At 37.2% G+C, this 15,723-nt stretch overlaps 3 protein-coding genes across 5 annotated transcripts; 2 read left to right on the forward strand and 1 right to left on the reverse strand.

Moving 5' to 3' along the window:
* The first annotated feature begins 1,199 nt into the window (after positions 1-1,199).
* Positions 1,200-5,368, forward strand: LOC116000832 (glutathione S-transferase T1-like). Its single transcript, XM_031240677.1, has 7 exons — positions 1,200-1,391; positions 1,519-1,592; positions 2,383-2,443; positions 3,547-3,597; positions 3,845-3,924; positions 4,603-4,808; positions 4,945-5,368. The coding sequence occupies exons 1-7, from the start codon at positions 1,327-1,329 to the stop codon at positions 5,113-5,115; spliced, it is 708 nt and encodes a 235-aa protein (XP_031096537.1). The 5' UTR covers positions 1,200-1,326; the 3' UTR covers positions 5,116-5,368.
* A 1,443-nt stretch (positions 5,369-6,811) lies between these two features.
* Positions 6,812-9,918, forward strand: LOC116000831 (serine racemase). Of its 2 annotated transcripts, none has more exons than XM_031240675.1 (7): positions 6,812-6,948; positions 7,680-7,856; positions 8,031-8,117; positions 8,203-8,433; positions 8,514-8,587; positions 8,685-8,871; positions 9,149-9,918. In XM_031240675.1, exons 2-7 carry the CDS (start codon positions 7,681-7,683, stop codon positions 9,396-9,398), a joined length of 1,005 nt encoding a protein of 334 aa, XP_031096535.1. In that variant the 5' UTR covers positions 6,812-6,948; position 7,680; the 3' UTR covers positions 9,399-9,918. The 2 variants fall into 2 exon arrangements, with proteins under 2 accessions (XP_031096535.1, XP_031096536.1); XM_031240676.1 differs by having other exon boundaries at positions 6,817-6,944.
* Positions 9,919-10,004: 86 nt separating this feature from the next.
* On the reverse strand, positions 10,005-14,756 carry LOC116000830 (probable LRR receptor-like serine/threonine-protein kinase At1g63430). 2 transcript variants are annotated; one of them, XM_031240672.1, is made up of 13 exons: positions 14,233-14,756; positions 13,889-14,027; positions 13,706-13,777; positions 13,448-13,591; positions 13,212-13,361; positions 12,578-12,703; positions 12,423-12,487; positions 12,074-12,328; positions 11,749-11,954; positions 11,541-11,673; positions 11,303-11,460; positions 10,953-11,168; positions 10,005-10,430 (listed from the first exon to the last, which is right to left on the reverse strand). In XM_031240672.1, exons 1-13 carry the CDS (start codon positions 14,315-14,317, stop codon positions 10,185-10,187), a joined length of 1,995 nt encoding a protein of 664 aa, XP_031096532.1. In that variant the 5' UTR covers positions 14,318-14,756; the 3' UTR covers positions 10,005-10,184. The 2 variants fall into 2 exon arrangements, with proteins under 2 accessions (XP_031096532.1, XP_031096534.1); XM_031240674.1 differs by lacking the exon at positions 14,233-14,756 and having other exon boundaries at positions 13,448-13,605; positions 13,889-13,904.
* Between the last annotated feature and the right edge of the window lie 967 nt (positions 14,757-15,723).

Raw genomic sequence — 15,723 nt, forward strand, 5'->3', positions numbered from 1 at the left:
CCTATCCCTCGTGCAGCACGAGCTAATTTAAATATATGCCACGTGGCATTTTGCTATCCACAATACGTGCCCTAAAGGAAAACGTCAAAAAGCAACTATATTAATGTGTGTATTTTAATGTACTTTTACATGTACGATTATGAAAGATAAAATGGAAAATGCAGAAAAAAATAATGATTTTGGAACCTTTTTGATGTGCCCACCTAGGATTGCAGGTGTCAATTGTGCACGAATCTTACGCTTAACGCACCTTAATCTCATCTTTTGTTGTTTTTTTGTTTTTTAATGAACCTCACAAAAAATCCTCTTACAGAAGAACCCTAATTTTTCTACAAAAGAAAAAGAAAATCTCACCCAAAAAGCAAAAACTAAATATTCAAATTAATTTTATTAACATTAGTTTCATGTTTCCTCAAAAAAAGAAAAAACATTAGTTTCACGTTTCTCCCATTTCAATTTTTTGTACACTTTTATTTCTTAAAAGAAGTAAAAAGTTCACAACTGCTTCTCTTAAGATTTATTCAGGACACTCCCTAATTAACACTTTTAAATTTGAGGACTAAAAAACTCTAAAAGTAAAAACAGGAAGACTACAATCGGATGTAGATCTCAAAAACAAAGAAAATCTGTTCCATAATTAAAACATGGGTCACACTTGTGTGAGACCGTCTCACGGATCTTTATTCGTGAGACGGGTCGGGTCGGGTCAACGCATCATGCAAAAGTCATACTTATATGTGCAAATCTCACACTTATATGCTCAAATATAACACTAATCAAAAATACAATTTTTGTTACTTATAAGAGAAAAAGTAATACATTTTTCATAATAAGTAATGTTGACAAGTGCTTCTCACTTATAAGGGCAAATATAATACTTTTGAGGAAAAATGTAATACTTTTAAATCGAAATGTAAAAATATTGTATTTTCCTTTAAAAGTATTACATTTACCCTAATAAGTAACAAAAATTTTATTCCTGATTAATATTACATTTGAGTATATAAGTATGACATTTGTGCATATAAGTGTTACATTTGCATCTTGATCCGACCCAACCCGTCTCATGGTAAGACAGTCTCACACAAGTTTTTGCCTTAAAAGATATGCCACGCAACATTTTGCATAGGAAAACACGTGGTTGATGAAGACAAAAGTCAAAAAGCAAAGACAATAGTATCATCGAGATAGGAATCAAATCTTCCATCGAAGTGTCGCTCTGTTGACTGTCCTACATATACACCCTTCTCCTTCTCGCATTATCGAATTCGCATCACATCTCGCAACCAAACAGATCCAGATCCCGGAGATCGAGAGAGAGGAGAGATGGCGGTGAAGCTGTATGTTGATCGCATGTCCCAGCCTTCACGGGCTCTTCTCATTTTCTGCAAGTAGGGTTTCTGCTTTTAATTTTCACTCTACTTCTCCAACATTTTCCCATTACTTTTGTTCGAATTAGCGAATCCCCATGTCTGTTTTCCTTAAATCTGTGTAAAAATTAACTTTGGTTTGGTGAAGGGCAAACGGGATAGACTTTGAGGAGGTCCAGATACAGATTGCTAAAGGGGAGCATAAAACTCCTGAATTCGCAGGTCCCTCCGTCTTTCTCACCTTCTTTCATTCACTCTACACCACTTTTTATCACTTCTTCTCTCGTGACTATGACATTATTTCACATTTACAAATTGCTACATTTGGTACCTCCAATCTAATTTTAAATAGCCCGACAGAGTCATTATAAAGGGTAAAATTATTATTTTCATCTATTTTTCTTAAACTTTTTGGGAGGGACCAGATCAGAAAACGGTGACCAGAAATTATATAGGAGGGATCAAATGTAAAAAATTAATATTTGATAACTAATGTGAAAATGGTCAAAATTTGCTAGGCGTTTTTAGGCGCTGGTTATTTTTTTAAAATTAAATTAGTTTTTTTTTTAAATATTAGATAATTATAAACTATTTAATAATTTAATAGTTAATATTAAAATATTAAATATTAAACTAAAATACATCTAGAATTGTAAATTTATAAAGATTTTAAAAACTCAAAACACAATTCCACAAAATCACAACTCATAAAGTATCAATATTAGAGTAGTTAAAAAAAAGGAGTAGTTTTTTTATTTTTTAAAATATCTTTTTTGGGTCTGCTACCGATTTGAACGATTTAGGGTTGTTTTGCTCAAAATGTTGTTGATTTGAATGAATTAACCCATTAAAAAATAACGGAACAATAGTTTGTTCATTAGCAGCTTAGAACACTTGAAATTTCGATTTTTGCAACAGTACGTGGGAGTGGAAAAAGCTCAACTCAAAACTGTAACTATATACTATTATGATTTCTTTAGATAATGATTTTTGTTATTCGTTCTTGTTACAGCAATTAACCCCATGAAACAAGTGCCTGCTTTAGTTGATGGAGACTTCAAACTGTTTGAAAGGTAGTACTTTCTTAATAATTTGGCATAAGAAATGATCTTTATATTAGTAAATTTGTATGCATTATTGTTAATTACTATATACTTTTTTTTGAAAGAGTTACTATATACTTAATAATTACACTTCCATGGGTGACCATGGTTATGAGCTGAGGCCTCAAAGATCTATTGACCACACTTTTTTATTTTTGCTTTTATTGTTTATACTTGATGGGAGGATCTTTGGATCTTGTAGCACTAGTCACATTGAGTTGGAGCTAATCATGGGCAGGGATGGCAATTTCAATCTGCCCTGTGAATATTCACCCGAATTCATCTCACATAGTTAGGGTATAGTGCGTTGTGGGTCAGTGTGGGTTTTATTAAAAAATAAAACCTGTAGTGGGTCGAGTTGGATGCGAGTTTTATATACAAAACCCATATACAACTCGACCCGACCCACCATGTAATATGTATATATAGGGTTCAAAAATGATAATATAACCATCATGTAAAGAGTGAGGATTGATCACAGCTACCTATTAGGATTCATCAATGGTTAATGAGTTTTAGTAAAATAAAAATAAGGTGTCAATTTTATAATCAATATTTATAAAATTGACCCGGTTTATTCTTTATTTATTTTTCAACAGCTCTCAACCATTGATTTACCAAAATAGATGGATTAAATCAATCATCACTTTTTTACCTTGGAGCTTGTTCTCACATGAACCTTTCCTTCCCTATACATATAATTGATTAATTAACTAATAGTAAAATAAGTATTAGTATGTAGTTATTTCTAAAAGTTTTTATAACTCTTGTTAACTTTTTATTATTTTTAGTTCTAAACTAATAACTTCAAATTAAAAAAATTAACAATTTAGTTATTGATTTAAATATTTTTATTATTTTATGTTTTAATATGAGTAGTGAATTTTATTATTTTATTATAGGTAAACCGTAAACAATATAAACATTATTATTTGAATTTTTTTTAATAAAATAATAAGCTGTGAGTATCATGGTGGATGTGTCCATCCCCGACCCATTGCCATGCTTAACCATGAGTGGATCTTTGTGGCTTTGAGTGACGTGTTTGCTAATAACCGTTATGCGTTTTTCAGTCATGCAGCTCTCAAATATCTTGCTGCTTCAAATGGTGTTGCAGACCATTGGTGAGTTTAGTTTGCTATGCTTCTGCGGTTCATTCCCAGTTATAATGTTTGAAATAATGACATTTTATATGGTACAAAAAAATGGCATTAATTTTGAAGAACATCATTAGACGCACAGATGTGTATTTGATAAATACATACATTCACGGAATCCTTTTAATACTAGTTTTAGTTATAGGTAGGCATGAATTATTGTAAACTTTCAGTGTTATGTGCCATGGACCCTAATTTCCATCGCACTTTGAAGGTACCCAGCTGATCTTCAGAAGAGGGCAAAGGTAGACTCGGTTTGCGACTGGCACCACTCTAATCTACGCCGTGGCGCAGGTTCTTAACTTTTTTTGATAAAGAAGTTTCCTTTCGCCTTCCTGCTCACGACTACAGTTAAAATAATTATCCTTAAAAATGCTGTTAATCTAATTACCCAGACTTTAGAATGTTAGGAGGTCATTGGTGAAAAGCAATACTTAAAGAAGGATTGAATTGCAACGGCATTCCTTATCTCAAAACTATAATTATTTTGGTGTAGCCTTATGGGATATAGCAGCTATGAGAAATGCAAGCAAACGATAGTATATTAGTATGAATGCTGCTAGGGTGTTGGATCAGCTATGTCGTCATGTTGAACAAAACCATTGTCTGTTTTGAGTAGAAAACTAGAAACCATCTTTTTTTTTTTTTTTTTTGAGTGACGAGGGAAACCCGTAGCCCTACCCAAGGGTGTGCATTGGGTAAGCCTCGACTTGTGACCCTAGCCAGCAAAGGACCACAAGAAGGTAAACTAGCCTAGGTTGCTCATAGCTGGTCTTCTCAAACCAAGAAGGTCAATAGGCCGCTCTCGCTGGTTATCAAGTTAACAACTTATAGGGTTGCCCCAGAAATGATCTTTCTTGGTGACACAGGAGATGGTGATTACTTACTAATATAAAGAGTAAAGATGGTTGTAATTACATTTTTATGTATGAAGATCACTATGATTTACAATTGTTTACTCTCTTTTGCCAGCCGGGTATGTTTTTAATACTGCACTTGCACCCGCATTTGGCTTGCCTACCAACCCACACGCAGCGGCTGAAGCTGAGAAAGTCCTGTTGGCGTCCCTCGGTACACTCGAATCCTTCTGGCTCCAAGGAAATGGCGATTTTCTACTGGGAAATACCCAACCTTCCCTTGCAGACCTTAGCTTAGTTTGTGAACTAATGCAACTTGAGGTAAGCGACATTTTACTTCTGCTGCTTTTTGTTTGAAAGTACTCCGCCGGGTTTATGAATATGATAAAGATTAAAGAACAGACCTGCTAAGCCCACATTCATAGCAAAACCGTAAGGATAACTCCTGGCTATTCAGGTTTTGGACGATAAAGACCGGGAGAGAATAATAAGCCCATACAAGAAAGTTCTGAAGTGGATGGATGATGTGAAGAAAGTGATTCAGCCTCATTTCGATGAAGTGCACACCACGCTCTTCCACGTCAAAGGGATGTTCAAGCAGAAACGATCTGCAGCAGCCGAGAAGTAAGCAAACGACGCAAAGATAGGCAGCAACAGCTTGCTTGGAATATTGCTCATTGCTGAACCTTCATGGATGATTGTTGCCCCCAGACTGATCTTTGTGTGATCTCACTCCTCAGGAATGCAAGCTTTTTCCTTGAATAATAAATCCACATTGTGTAGGTCTTTGCTGTTTTGAAACATATGTTATGAAACAATGCTGTGAATGTGCTTAATCTTATCAATAAAAGATGTTTTGTGTGCTTTTAGCTTTTCAGGAATTGAACAATTTCGGGAAATTTCTAGCCAAGTTGGTTCACATTTGATTTTGATAACCACAAGATTTTAAGTTTGATTCCGTTTGATTCCTTTGGGGACTGCATACTGGCCTTCTTGGTTTGAACCATTTTGTAATTTAAAAAGTTGAACCATTTCAATACTGAATACTGTACACATAATGAAGCTTTTGCACAGGTATGCATGTGTTGCTCTTAGGCCTTTTGGAGATATTGAGATAGAAATTGACTGCAAAGTGGCCAATAGTTTGCCCTCATAATCAAAAGATTGAAGGGATGCAATGATATCAGTGCTTGCTGTTTCACCAGGACTAATATGAGTTAATGTATAAATGTAGTACCTTTTGGTTATATATTAAAGATGAATTTCTTCAAAAAAAAAAAATTAAAAATGAATTACATATATTATTAGAGTTGTCAAAACAAGCTAAGTTGTTGAGCTGGTATATCTCACCTTGCAATGAAGGCGGGGGCGGACATTGATTTTCAAGGTCCACTTAGTTCCTTTTTTAATTATATATATAAGTGTATTAGTAATTAGTACATTGATTTGTAATTAACTAATGTTTATTTAAACTATTTAAATTATTTTAGTATGCACTTATTAACTTTTAATATTAATTCTATATATGGTATAATTTTATGGTAGTTTTGAAATGATTGTACGAGAGGTGATGAATTAGAAATCAAGAATGCTCTCTTTAGCATGTTTCCCTGCAAAGTCTCGGGTCCAAATGGCTATAATGCTAGATTCTATCAACAGATATGGAACTTAGAGCATCTACATCAGTGAAGCTTCACGGATTTTAAGAAAATAAATGCCACCTGAATGAGAGAGGTGCAAGAGAGAGAAGGCATTTGCTCTTCCTGCAAATGAAGAAATAATGACTTGGAGGGACCCACTACAATTACTAACACCAGTGACAATCACTTTATGCGCCCAGCGAGCGTGAGGCGCGCATGACCATCTACTTTATTATTATTTTTTAATAATATTTATTTTATTTTTTTCCTTTCTTCCCACATTTTCTTTCCTAATCGCACTTACAAAAACTCCTAAAAAATTGTGAAATAACTCTATTGATAAGGATGTTCTTAGTATAGGAGTCTCTAACCAAATTTGCACTGGGTCCAGCGCTCAGCCACCTATGCTAAGTCTGCACTTGGCCGGGTGCTTGGTCTCCGATCGGTGCGGTGGGTGTTGCGCGGTCCATTGCGATTGTAACCACTTGTCCATTTTTTTGTGGTCATTTATACAAATTTTGTCTCCGTAACTAATAATTCGTTGTTTTCTCTACTCTATTATCTTTACTTTTATCGCTTATTACTTATCATTTGATTATTGAATTATTTGAGTTGGAAAACACTTAAACCACCAACTTAATATAATCCATCATATTACATTAAAAATTGCCAAAAAGAATGATATTAATTCTAAAAATACAAACAAAACAAATGCCAACAACATAGGATTGCGCTTCAATCGCCGGCGGAATAGGATTCTTCAGTCTTCACTGAATCAACCCTTCCAAGATTCAACTGCTCCTGCTGCTATATCACTATAAGTAAGTTGTCTTTCTGACCCACAAAAAAACTATCCTCAAATTCCTATGTTCTTTCCACTACGAATTCAATTTATCAAGAAATGTAAGATTTCAATGCTAATTACTGAAAACCTTTGTAAAAACATAGTTGCCCTACTGTCTTTTAGTACCCTTCTATTCTTAGCCCAGTTTTTCTGTTTCCTTTGCTGTTTCTCCATTCAGTTTTTCCTAGATTTTAATTTCATTGAGTCTGTCCTGCAGTTTATTGCTTATATTTTCAAAATTTGCCCTTTTTTTGGGTGTTTTTAAGAGTTGTTGAGCATCTGATCTGCTTACTTACTGTAGTGATGAAATGGGATTTCAAGAACTGGTTAGATGGGATCTTGTGGTGAAATTTGTAGAATTAATATTGCATAGAAGAATGCTTCTTGTGTTCTCTTCTCAGGCCACCTGTTTTGTTGAGTAACGAGGAAACCGTAGCCACTGCCCGAGGATGTGCACTAGATAAATCCCTAGTGTCCTTAACGGACAAAAGACCACAAGAAAGTAAACCAGCATAAGTTGTCCATAGCTGACATGTTCAAACCAACAAGTTCAATAGACCGCTCCTACCGAGAGTCTAACTTAGAATTTAATGGTTACCAAACCAACGGGCTGACCAACTTGGCTAGGGTTGCCCCAAACCACCTGTTTTTCCACTACTAAAAGGTCATTGGAGTGACCGGAGATCGGTCTAACTTTTACTTGTACAGGATGGAAGAGAAAAGCGAAATATCCAGCCATGAATATGCTGCTAACATTTCTACCATAAGAGATGCCGAAAAACGAATCAGGCCTTTTGTGCACAAAACCCCTGTCCTGACATCAGAAACCTTAAATTCTCTTGCTGGAAGAAAGTTGCACTTTAAATGTGAAAGCTTTCAGAAGGGGTGAGGTGATTTTTTCCGTGTTTGTATGGTATGAGAATATTCTCCTGATTTCACAGTTATTCGTGATTATTCATGCTCGGTTTAAGTTATGAGGTGTCGTCTAAAACAGATTCTTGGAGACTATTATTTTATATCAATTGAACGTTTAGTGTCTTTGTTTCTGTGACGTATCAGTGGAGCCTTCAAGTTTAGAGGGGCCTGCAATGCTGTGTTTTCACTCGATGATGCTCAGGCAGCTAAAGGGGTTGTTACTCATAGCAGGTCTAGTTTTAGCTTTTCGTGTTCGTATTCTTTGCCTTTATCCTCATCTACAAACATTCCCTGATCCTTTATCCTTGGAACATAGCGGCAATCATGCTGCAGCTCTTGCTTTGGCTGCAAAACTACGGGGGATCCCTGCGTATATAGTTATACCAAAAAATGCTCCAAAGTGCAAGGTTGAGAACGTGATTCGCCATGGCGGCCAAGTTATTTGGAGTGAGCCGCATGTGAAGTCCAGAGAGGATGTCGCTGCTAAGGTATTGCAAGATACCGGTTCTGTCCTTATTCATCCATATAATGATGGGCGCATCATAAGGTACTTCTTTTTGGTTGTTTATTATCCTATCTGGATTGTCGTTTTCCATCTCTTTTCTGAGAAAAGGTTTTTTTTTACAGTGGGCAGGGTACAGTATCATTGGAGCTTCTGGAACAGGCTCCCCAAATTGACACAATAATCGTTCCAATTAGCGGTGTGCCCACTCTTCTAAGGGCTAAGTTCACGTAGATTTAATGCAGGCATGTGTATATAGGTTTATTTACTGTATTCCGCCATTTCTGGTTGTGCAGGTGGGGGTCTAATATCGGGGGTGGCTTTGGCTGCCAAGTCCATCAATCCAGCCATTCGAGTTTTGGCTGCTGAACCGAGGGGAGCAGATGATGCTGCAAAGTCGAAAGCTGCTGGTAGGATTATAAAGCTGCCCGAAGTTAACACCATTGCTGATGGCCTTTGCGCTTTTCTTGGAGACCTCACCTGGTAATTTACTCGATTTCACAAACATTGTCGTGATTATTTCCCAATACATGTTCTATACTTGTTCTGCTTAGTAGAAGGTGGATAATTCACGGTTGGATTTTCCCATTTTGCGGGGAGAATTGTTTTGTAAAAGTAGAACTGAGGAAATTGAAATTCCAGGACTAGATGCTCTCCATAGACAAAAGCTATAATAGAACATGCCATTTGGTTTTCCTAGTCTGTCTTGTCTTATCTAAACAAACAATCTTGAAATCAACATATACTATGTCTCAAACAGGCCTGTTGTCCGGGATCTTGTCGATGACATCATCACTGTTGACGATAAAGAGATAATAGCAGCCATGAGACTGTGCTATGAGATTCTCAAGATTTCGGTAGAGCCCAGTGGAGCAATAGGCCTTGCAGCTGTTCTCTCCGACGGTTTTAGGAACAACCCGGCATGGAACAACTGCAACAATGTGGGGATTGTGATCTCTGGGGGGAATTTAGATCTCAGTGTGCTTTGGGATTCCCTCAACAACTTGTAAATAAGTAGAAATTCTTATGCATTGTCTGAGAGGTTCACATTTGCAGTGTGAGGCTCCACATTCAGCACTTCTTGTGGTGCAACTGTCATCATGTGCAGGATTGTATTTGGAAACTTGATGTAATCCATTCAACACCGGCAATTAGGGTTCTGGACTTCTGGCGATCGGTGACTGTCGAAAGGTCGCCTTTGTTATTGAAGAAGGCAATTAGGGTTCTGGTGATCGGTGACTGTCGAAAGGTCACCTTTGTTATTGAAGAAGGCAATTAGGGTTCTGGTGATCGGTGACTGTTGAAAGGTCGCCTTTGTCATTGAAGAAGGCGACCAGTGAATGGTTGTCAATTGCCATTGAAGAAGGCGATCAGTCATCATTCGACAGTTGCTGGTGCCACTTTCGATTACCGAAATTCTAATTACCGGTGGATAACTAACTATTGGATTCAAATGCACAAAAATGATAAATTATGTGTTTAATTGCAACTTTTTAGGGTTCATGAATTTAACTACTTTTTTGTATAACATTCAAGGATTTATTTGTGACATTTTTCCCTATATATTGCATTTTATTTAAGCACTAATTTTCTGCAACTTCAAACACAGATATATATAGGATATCAATAGCTCTTTCACTATTTGACTATCTGAAGCTCACTGATGTTCTAGTAGTGTACAAAGAATTGATTAGCTCTTACACATCACACAATTTACACAAAATCTCAACTTGATGACAACAAATGTTATATAGTTATATATGTATCCAAATTTACAGTTGTTAGCAGCAGTAGTGTCAGGACGAAAGCGCCAGCTCGGCCCACGCCAAAGACGACGCCTTCAGCTCTGCAGATATGGATGTGTCGATGTCGCTTTCCAGCACAGCACACAAGTCTTTCATGGAAGCTCTGCAATTGGAATCTGGGTGGATGCATGTGTTGATCACCCCACAGACCACCTTAAGGTCTTCATATCTGAAATGCTTCAGCTCAGGATCCACCAAGTTAGACATTGCCTCCGGAACCTCCAGGTATTCCTTAGCCTGCAACGTGAATTAAGCGCGAGAGGTCATCATTCATTCATGCATGGCTACTGGCTAGTGTGTTCAAGGGTTTGTCTCGGGCCTTAACCAAGTTGGTCAGGCTGTTGACTTGGGAACCACAACGTTATAAGTTCAACTCCCAGTGAGAGCGGTCTATTGGCCTTCTTGGTTTGAGCCAGTCAGCTATGGGCAACCTAAGTTGGTTTACCTCCTAGTGATCCTTAGCGGGATAGGGTTTGTCTCGGGGGACAACCCCAATCAAGTTGATCAAGCTGTTAACTTGGTAAACACAACGTTACAAATTCAACTCCCAGTGAGGGCGGTTTATTAGCTTTCTTGGTTTGAGCCAGTTAACTAAGGTCAACCTAAGTTGGTTTACCTCCTTGTGGCCCTTAGTGGGCTAGGGTCACAAGGCGAGGTTTACCAGTGCACACCTTCAGGTAGCGGTAGCGGGTTTCGCCATCACCCAAAAAAAAAAAAACAGTAAGGATTTGTCTCGAGTTAGAAGCATTAGAGTGTTACCCAGTCTACTAAGGATCCTTTGTCTTTGCAGTATGGAGGTCTGCCACTGATGATTTCCAGCAGCAACACTCCAAATGCGTAGATGTTGCCCTGGACATCAATGTAGCGCCCCTCGAGTGAATTTGGAAGGATGCAAATCGCGCCTTCACTGCTTATAGCACCGGAGTTCTTTTCTGATCTTGAAAGAATCGTCTTCCAGCTTTCAAAATCAACCAGCTGCACCGAATGTACATATAAAACTTGAGAGGACAGTTTGAACAAAAGATTTAAAAAAAAAAAAAACCGAAAAACATGAATGACATGATTCTTCTTCAAGCTCGTATAAACTATGCTCAGAGAACTTTGGATACCTTGGGAGAAAAATCTTCTGTGAGATACACCGCGTTTGAATTTAGTTCTGATATGGTGAATGGAGGGTTAAGTTCTGTGTGGAGATATTTTAACCCCTTAGCAATGCCAATAACAATTTTCATCCGTCTCGTCCAGGATAACTGACAGGCTTCCCCGTCTGCAGTAAATTACAAGGCCTTCCAATGTTAGCCTACAAACGAACCGAATGAAAGAGAAGCAAAGCAGATATGTACTTACAGTGAAGGTGCTCATATAATGTTCCATTTGATGCATACTCGAACACCAACATCCTCGTAAAAGGACTGCTCTCTCGACAGTACCCTAGAAGCTTTCCCGTATGTTCATGATTTATTCTCGCAAGTTCTGCTACCTGAGGATATACATAACTACTACAAATTAGATTCCAACTGTCTTATTTGAGAGCTCCACAGCAGGCACACATTACCTCTTTCTGATAGTAAAGTTCGAGATAGGCGGTCCAATGCTCTTCTTTGATGCAAAGGGCTATCACAGCAATCTCAGGCCCGCCTTTCATGGTTCCTTTATAGACCACGCTGTCCGGTGAGGTTCCAATAATATTGCTAAAATCTTCGCACGCTACCTCTAGCTCTTCTCTGCTGTATCTCATTACATCCTTCAGCATCTCAGTATCTAACGCAAATTTCATTAAATTAATTTTACCTTTATTGCAAGTAGAAGGTGAAATAATAGTCGTGAACAGTAAATTCTAAAGTAGAAGAGCCACCTATAGAAACTGTATAGATACTAACCTACATAAATCGCCAGGTGATCCTTCTCGCTACCTGACTTCTTCCACGGGATAATAATGGAAGATTTGCTCTTGCACTTTTTAATCGTAGTCAAAAGTGCCACTACAAAAAGAGTAGCAACCATGACCCCCGTGACCACTTCCAGGGCAAAGAGCCATGCAGGTTTTGCAGCAGACTTATGTTTGGGCACGTGTTCAGCAGGGCGGTGGTGTCTATTGTTGAGTTCAGGATGGATTTTGGGCGTCGATGCACGACCTGGAGTCAAGAAGTTAAGCACCGTTTATGACATTTATAATCAATTTTACAGTATTGAGTGTTTTCAGAAGTTGGGTCGAAGCAGCGTACATACCGCATTGGGCAGCAGGGCGCTGGCTAATTTCTTGGACTTGAAGGCAGTTCCCTTGGAAGCTTGACCTTTTAAAGAAAACGAGTTAAATGAGAAAAAAAAAAAAAAAAAGAAGATAGAAGGCTTTAAAAAATCCAAAGCAGAATGACGAGCAGTACCTTGGAAGATAATTCAAGCAATTCGGTATCTTTCCAACAAAGAAGTTGTAGGAGAAGTCAGCAAATTTTAGTTTAGGGAAACAACTCGACCGTGGAAAGCCACTAGGTTTGCCACGAGAGGTATACCTAAAACAGAAAAAAAAAAAATTGGGAATGCCATGAGACATCACAAAATTGAAACAACTCGACCGTGGAAAAAAGTTCAAAAACAAAAAGGGAAAAAAAGGAAAGAAAATAGGCAGGTCGAATAGGGAAGTATCTACAATGACACGAATGTATGACCGTAGATCATATTCACTTTTGGCTCGAGCCAATACTCAACGCATAATATTTCAAGATCACATTGCATGATATGCCTTGCAGCATGGCCCTTAAATTTAACCAAAAGTAACAAAATCTTGCACAATAAGACACAATTACTAGCAGATAGCGAGACATCAAGCATTTGCCAAGAATAGTATAGAACTGTTACTCCAATAATAAATTGAATAGCATGAGAAACAGTAAAAAGATGGGTTTTCTTTCACGTCTTAGATTTTTTTTTTTCTACCTGTTAGTCTAAAGGGGAAAAATGGATCATATACATCCGGGAGGGTTAAAGGAGGATTTATTATTCAAGTAAAAGTCTACTTACATCCCATGTATGCTGGATGCAAAACCCGGGCTATTACTGCCGGGCACTGTCCCTTTGAGCTTATTCCTATCCAGTCGAAGCTCTTTGAGGTTTTTCAAATTGCTAAGTTCAGGGGGCAACCTTCCAGTCAACCCATTGGATCGGAGGTTTCTGCAAAGGCACAGAGGAGACGAAAGGTAAGAGAAGACAAAGGTAATTGAACCACTAGTATTGCAAATCCCATGTCAAACACTAACATTTTCTCGATGTCCTGTAAATTGCCAATCTCCCGAGGAATTGGCCCCGAAAACTTGTTATTGCTCAAGTCCAACACTATAAGGCTTTTTAACAAGCCAATTTCCCTCGGTATGGTACCTTGCAGCTGGTTTCCATCCAACATTCTGTGCATCACCAGCTTAATGTCAATCATGCATCATATCCACAAAATGGAAATTCAGACAAAACAACAAAAAAGCCAAAACAGTAGTACTTTTGTTGGGGTGGAAAAGGCTTACAGATATTGCAAATTTGGGATCAGATGCAACTCTGGTGCAAGAAAACCCTTTAAAGATGCCCTGGAAATGTTACTGCAACATGGAAGAGCCTATTAGTACATAGTGCAAGAAAACATATAACATTAAATAATGCAGAAAAAAAAAAGTGGGATTAAAGAAAACCCTTTAAAGATGTTTTCTTACATATTGGTAACATGATCTCCAGCAGCAGAACACAAAATGCCATTCCAATGGCAAGGGTTTGAATCTAGGGCATCCCAATTAGTCAAAACTAGAAGTGGGTCATCATATATAGCTTCTTTGAACTTAGTAAGAGCAATCACTGCATAAAAACACAAAGAAATGGGATACATATTACAAACACACATTATATTTTCCTATATGGATCCATTAATGAGATGACAAAACACCCTAAATTTAACTTGATCCTAACACCCACAGAGCCCACTAATTTCTTAACTTCAAAGAACAGGTAGAATGGTAGATCTAAGTGAAAAATTCACAATGAGTTGAAGAATCATACATACCCTCATCTGAAGGAAAAGCATGAGAAGCCAGAAGAAAGAGTCCACTGGTGGCCAAAAGAAGTTGAAGGAAAGTGCGAGCTCTCATCTTTCCCACCTCTCTTGCAAGAACACTGGTGCCTTTACAGAGATCCAGAAATGAAATAGCCCATCATAAACAAGAAAACCCACAAAAGAATGACAGAAAGACCCAGAAGAGAAGAAAAAAGGAAAAAACTAAACAGAGTTGGAGAAATGGGTTTATCAAGAAACAGAAGAACAGCCAAGATTTGCAACAATGGCAGTCTTATCAATCAAGCAAACAGTATTAGAAAAATCTAAAACACAAAAAAAAAAGAAAAGAAAAGGGTACCCTTTTTCAATTAATAAAAGAATTAAAAGAGTGAAGTTGAAAGACACCAACTTTGCTAGTACTGGCAAAACTTGGTTTCGAAGAGAAGTTTAGTAAAAAAAATCAAGAACGGATAAAATTTCTGATAAAGAAAGAAGTAAAAGAAAATGGGAATTCTTTAATAGCTATAAAGAGAACTCTGCAATTGGAGGAATATAGGAAATGGAGTAGCAGAGATTAGTCTAAAAAACATTAAAAAAAAAAAAAAAAAAAGAATTAGAGAGAGAAGAGACAGCAAAAAGGGTGGTGGCCTGGGCAATGCACCTTGAAGGCGTGAAGTGCAGTTTTTGTTTAAATTCGGCGGTTTTTATTTCAATTTAATTTAATTTTTCGTATTTTCTTTGTCGTTTGTTGATGAAATTCTACAAATATTGTCACCCACTTTTAACTTTTATGACTGCCATTTACCAAAATTGTTATTTCTCAAGTTCATCACTCGGTTATTCATATTTATCCAATTTATTACTATTAGTTTTAAGGGAAAGTCAATACTACAAATATTGGCACCCACTTTTAACTTTTATGGCGGTCATTTACCAAAATTGTTGTTTCTCAATTTTATCACTCCATTATTCATATTTATCCAATTTATTATTAATTAAAAATTACTATATTAAATCCCAAGTTATACTTTCAAGTTCTACTCTCATTCTCAAATTATTGATGTAGACATTTTTCTTGAAATTTACATGCTCAAAATCATTGTATATCATATTGTGGTGTAAAAGTGATGAAGTAGAATTTGAGAGTACATGTAATAAAACTCTTATTAAATGTGATAGAGTACAACTACTACTCAAATGTATGCTAGCCAGAGCTGCAGGCTCTTGGTCTGGTTCTCAGTCTTGAGACTCTATCCCCCGTTTCTATTCGATCACTTCTGGCTCCTTCGATTTAATAATAGATCCTATGTTTGCTTTCAAAAAAATTAAATGTGTGCTCTAAGTGGAGCTTTAGCCAACAAAGAATCACAAGAAAATAAATTAACCTTGTTGGGTCGGCCGGGTTTGGCTGAGTTTAGCCCCTGCTCGATTTAAGACATGGTGTTGTGGCTTATCATAGAGTGATGTGAATAAATGGCTAATATCTACTTACTTATCACT

The sequence above is a fragment of the Ipomoea triloba genome, chromosome 13, assembly GCF_003576645.1.
Source record: "Ipomoea triloba cultivar NCNSP0323 chromosome 13, ASM357664v1".
In the NCBI taxonomy this organism is placed as follows: domain Eukaryota; kingdom Viridiplantae; phylum Streptophyta; class Magnoliopsida; order Solanales; family Convolvulaceae; genus Ipomoea; species Ipomoea triloba.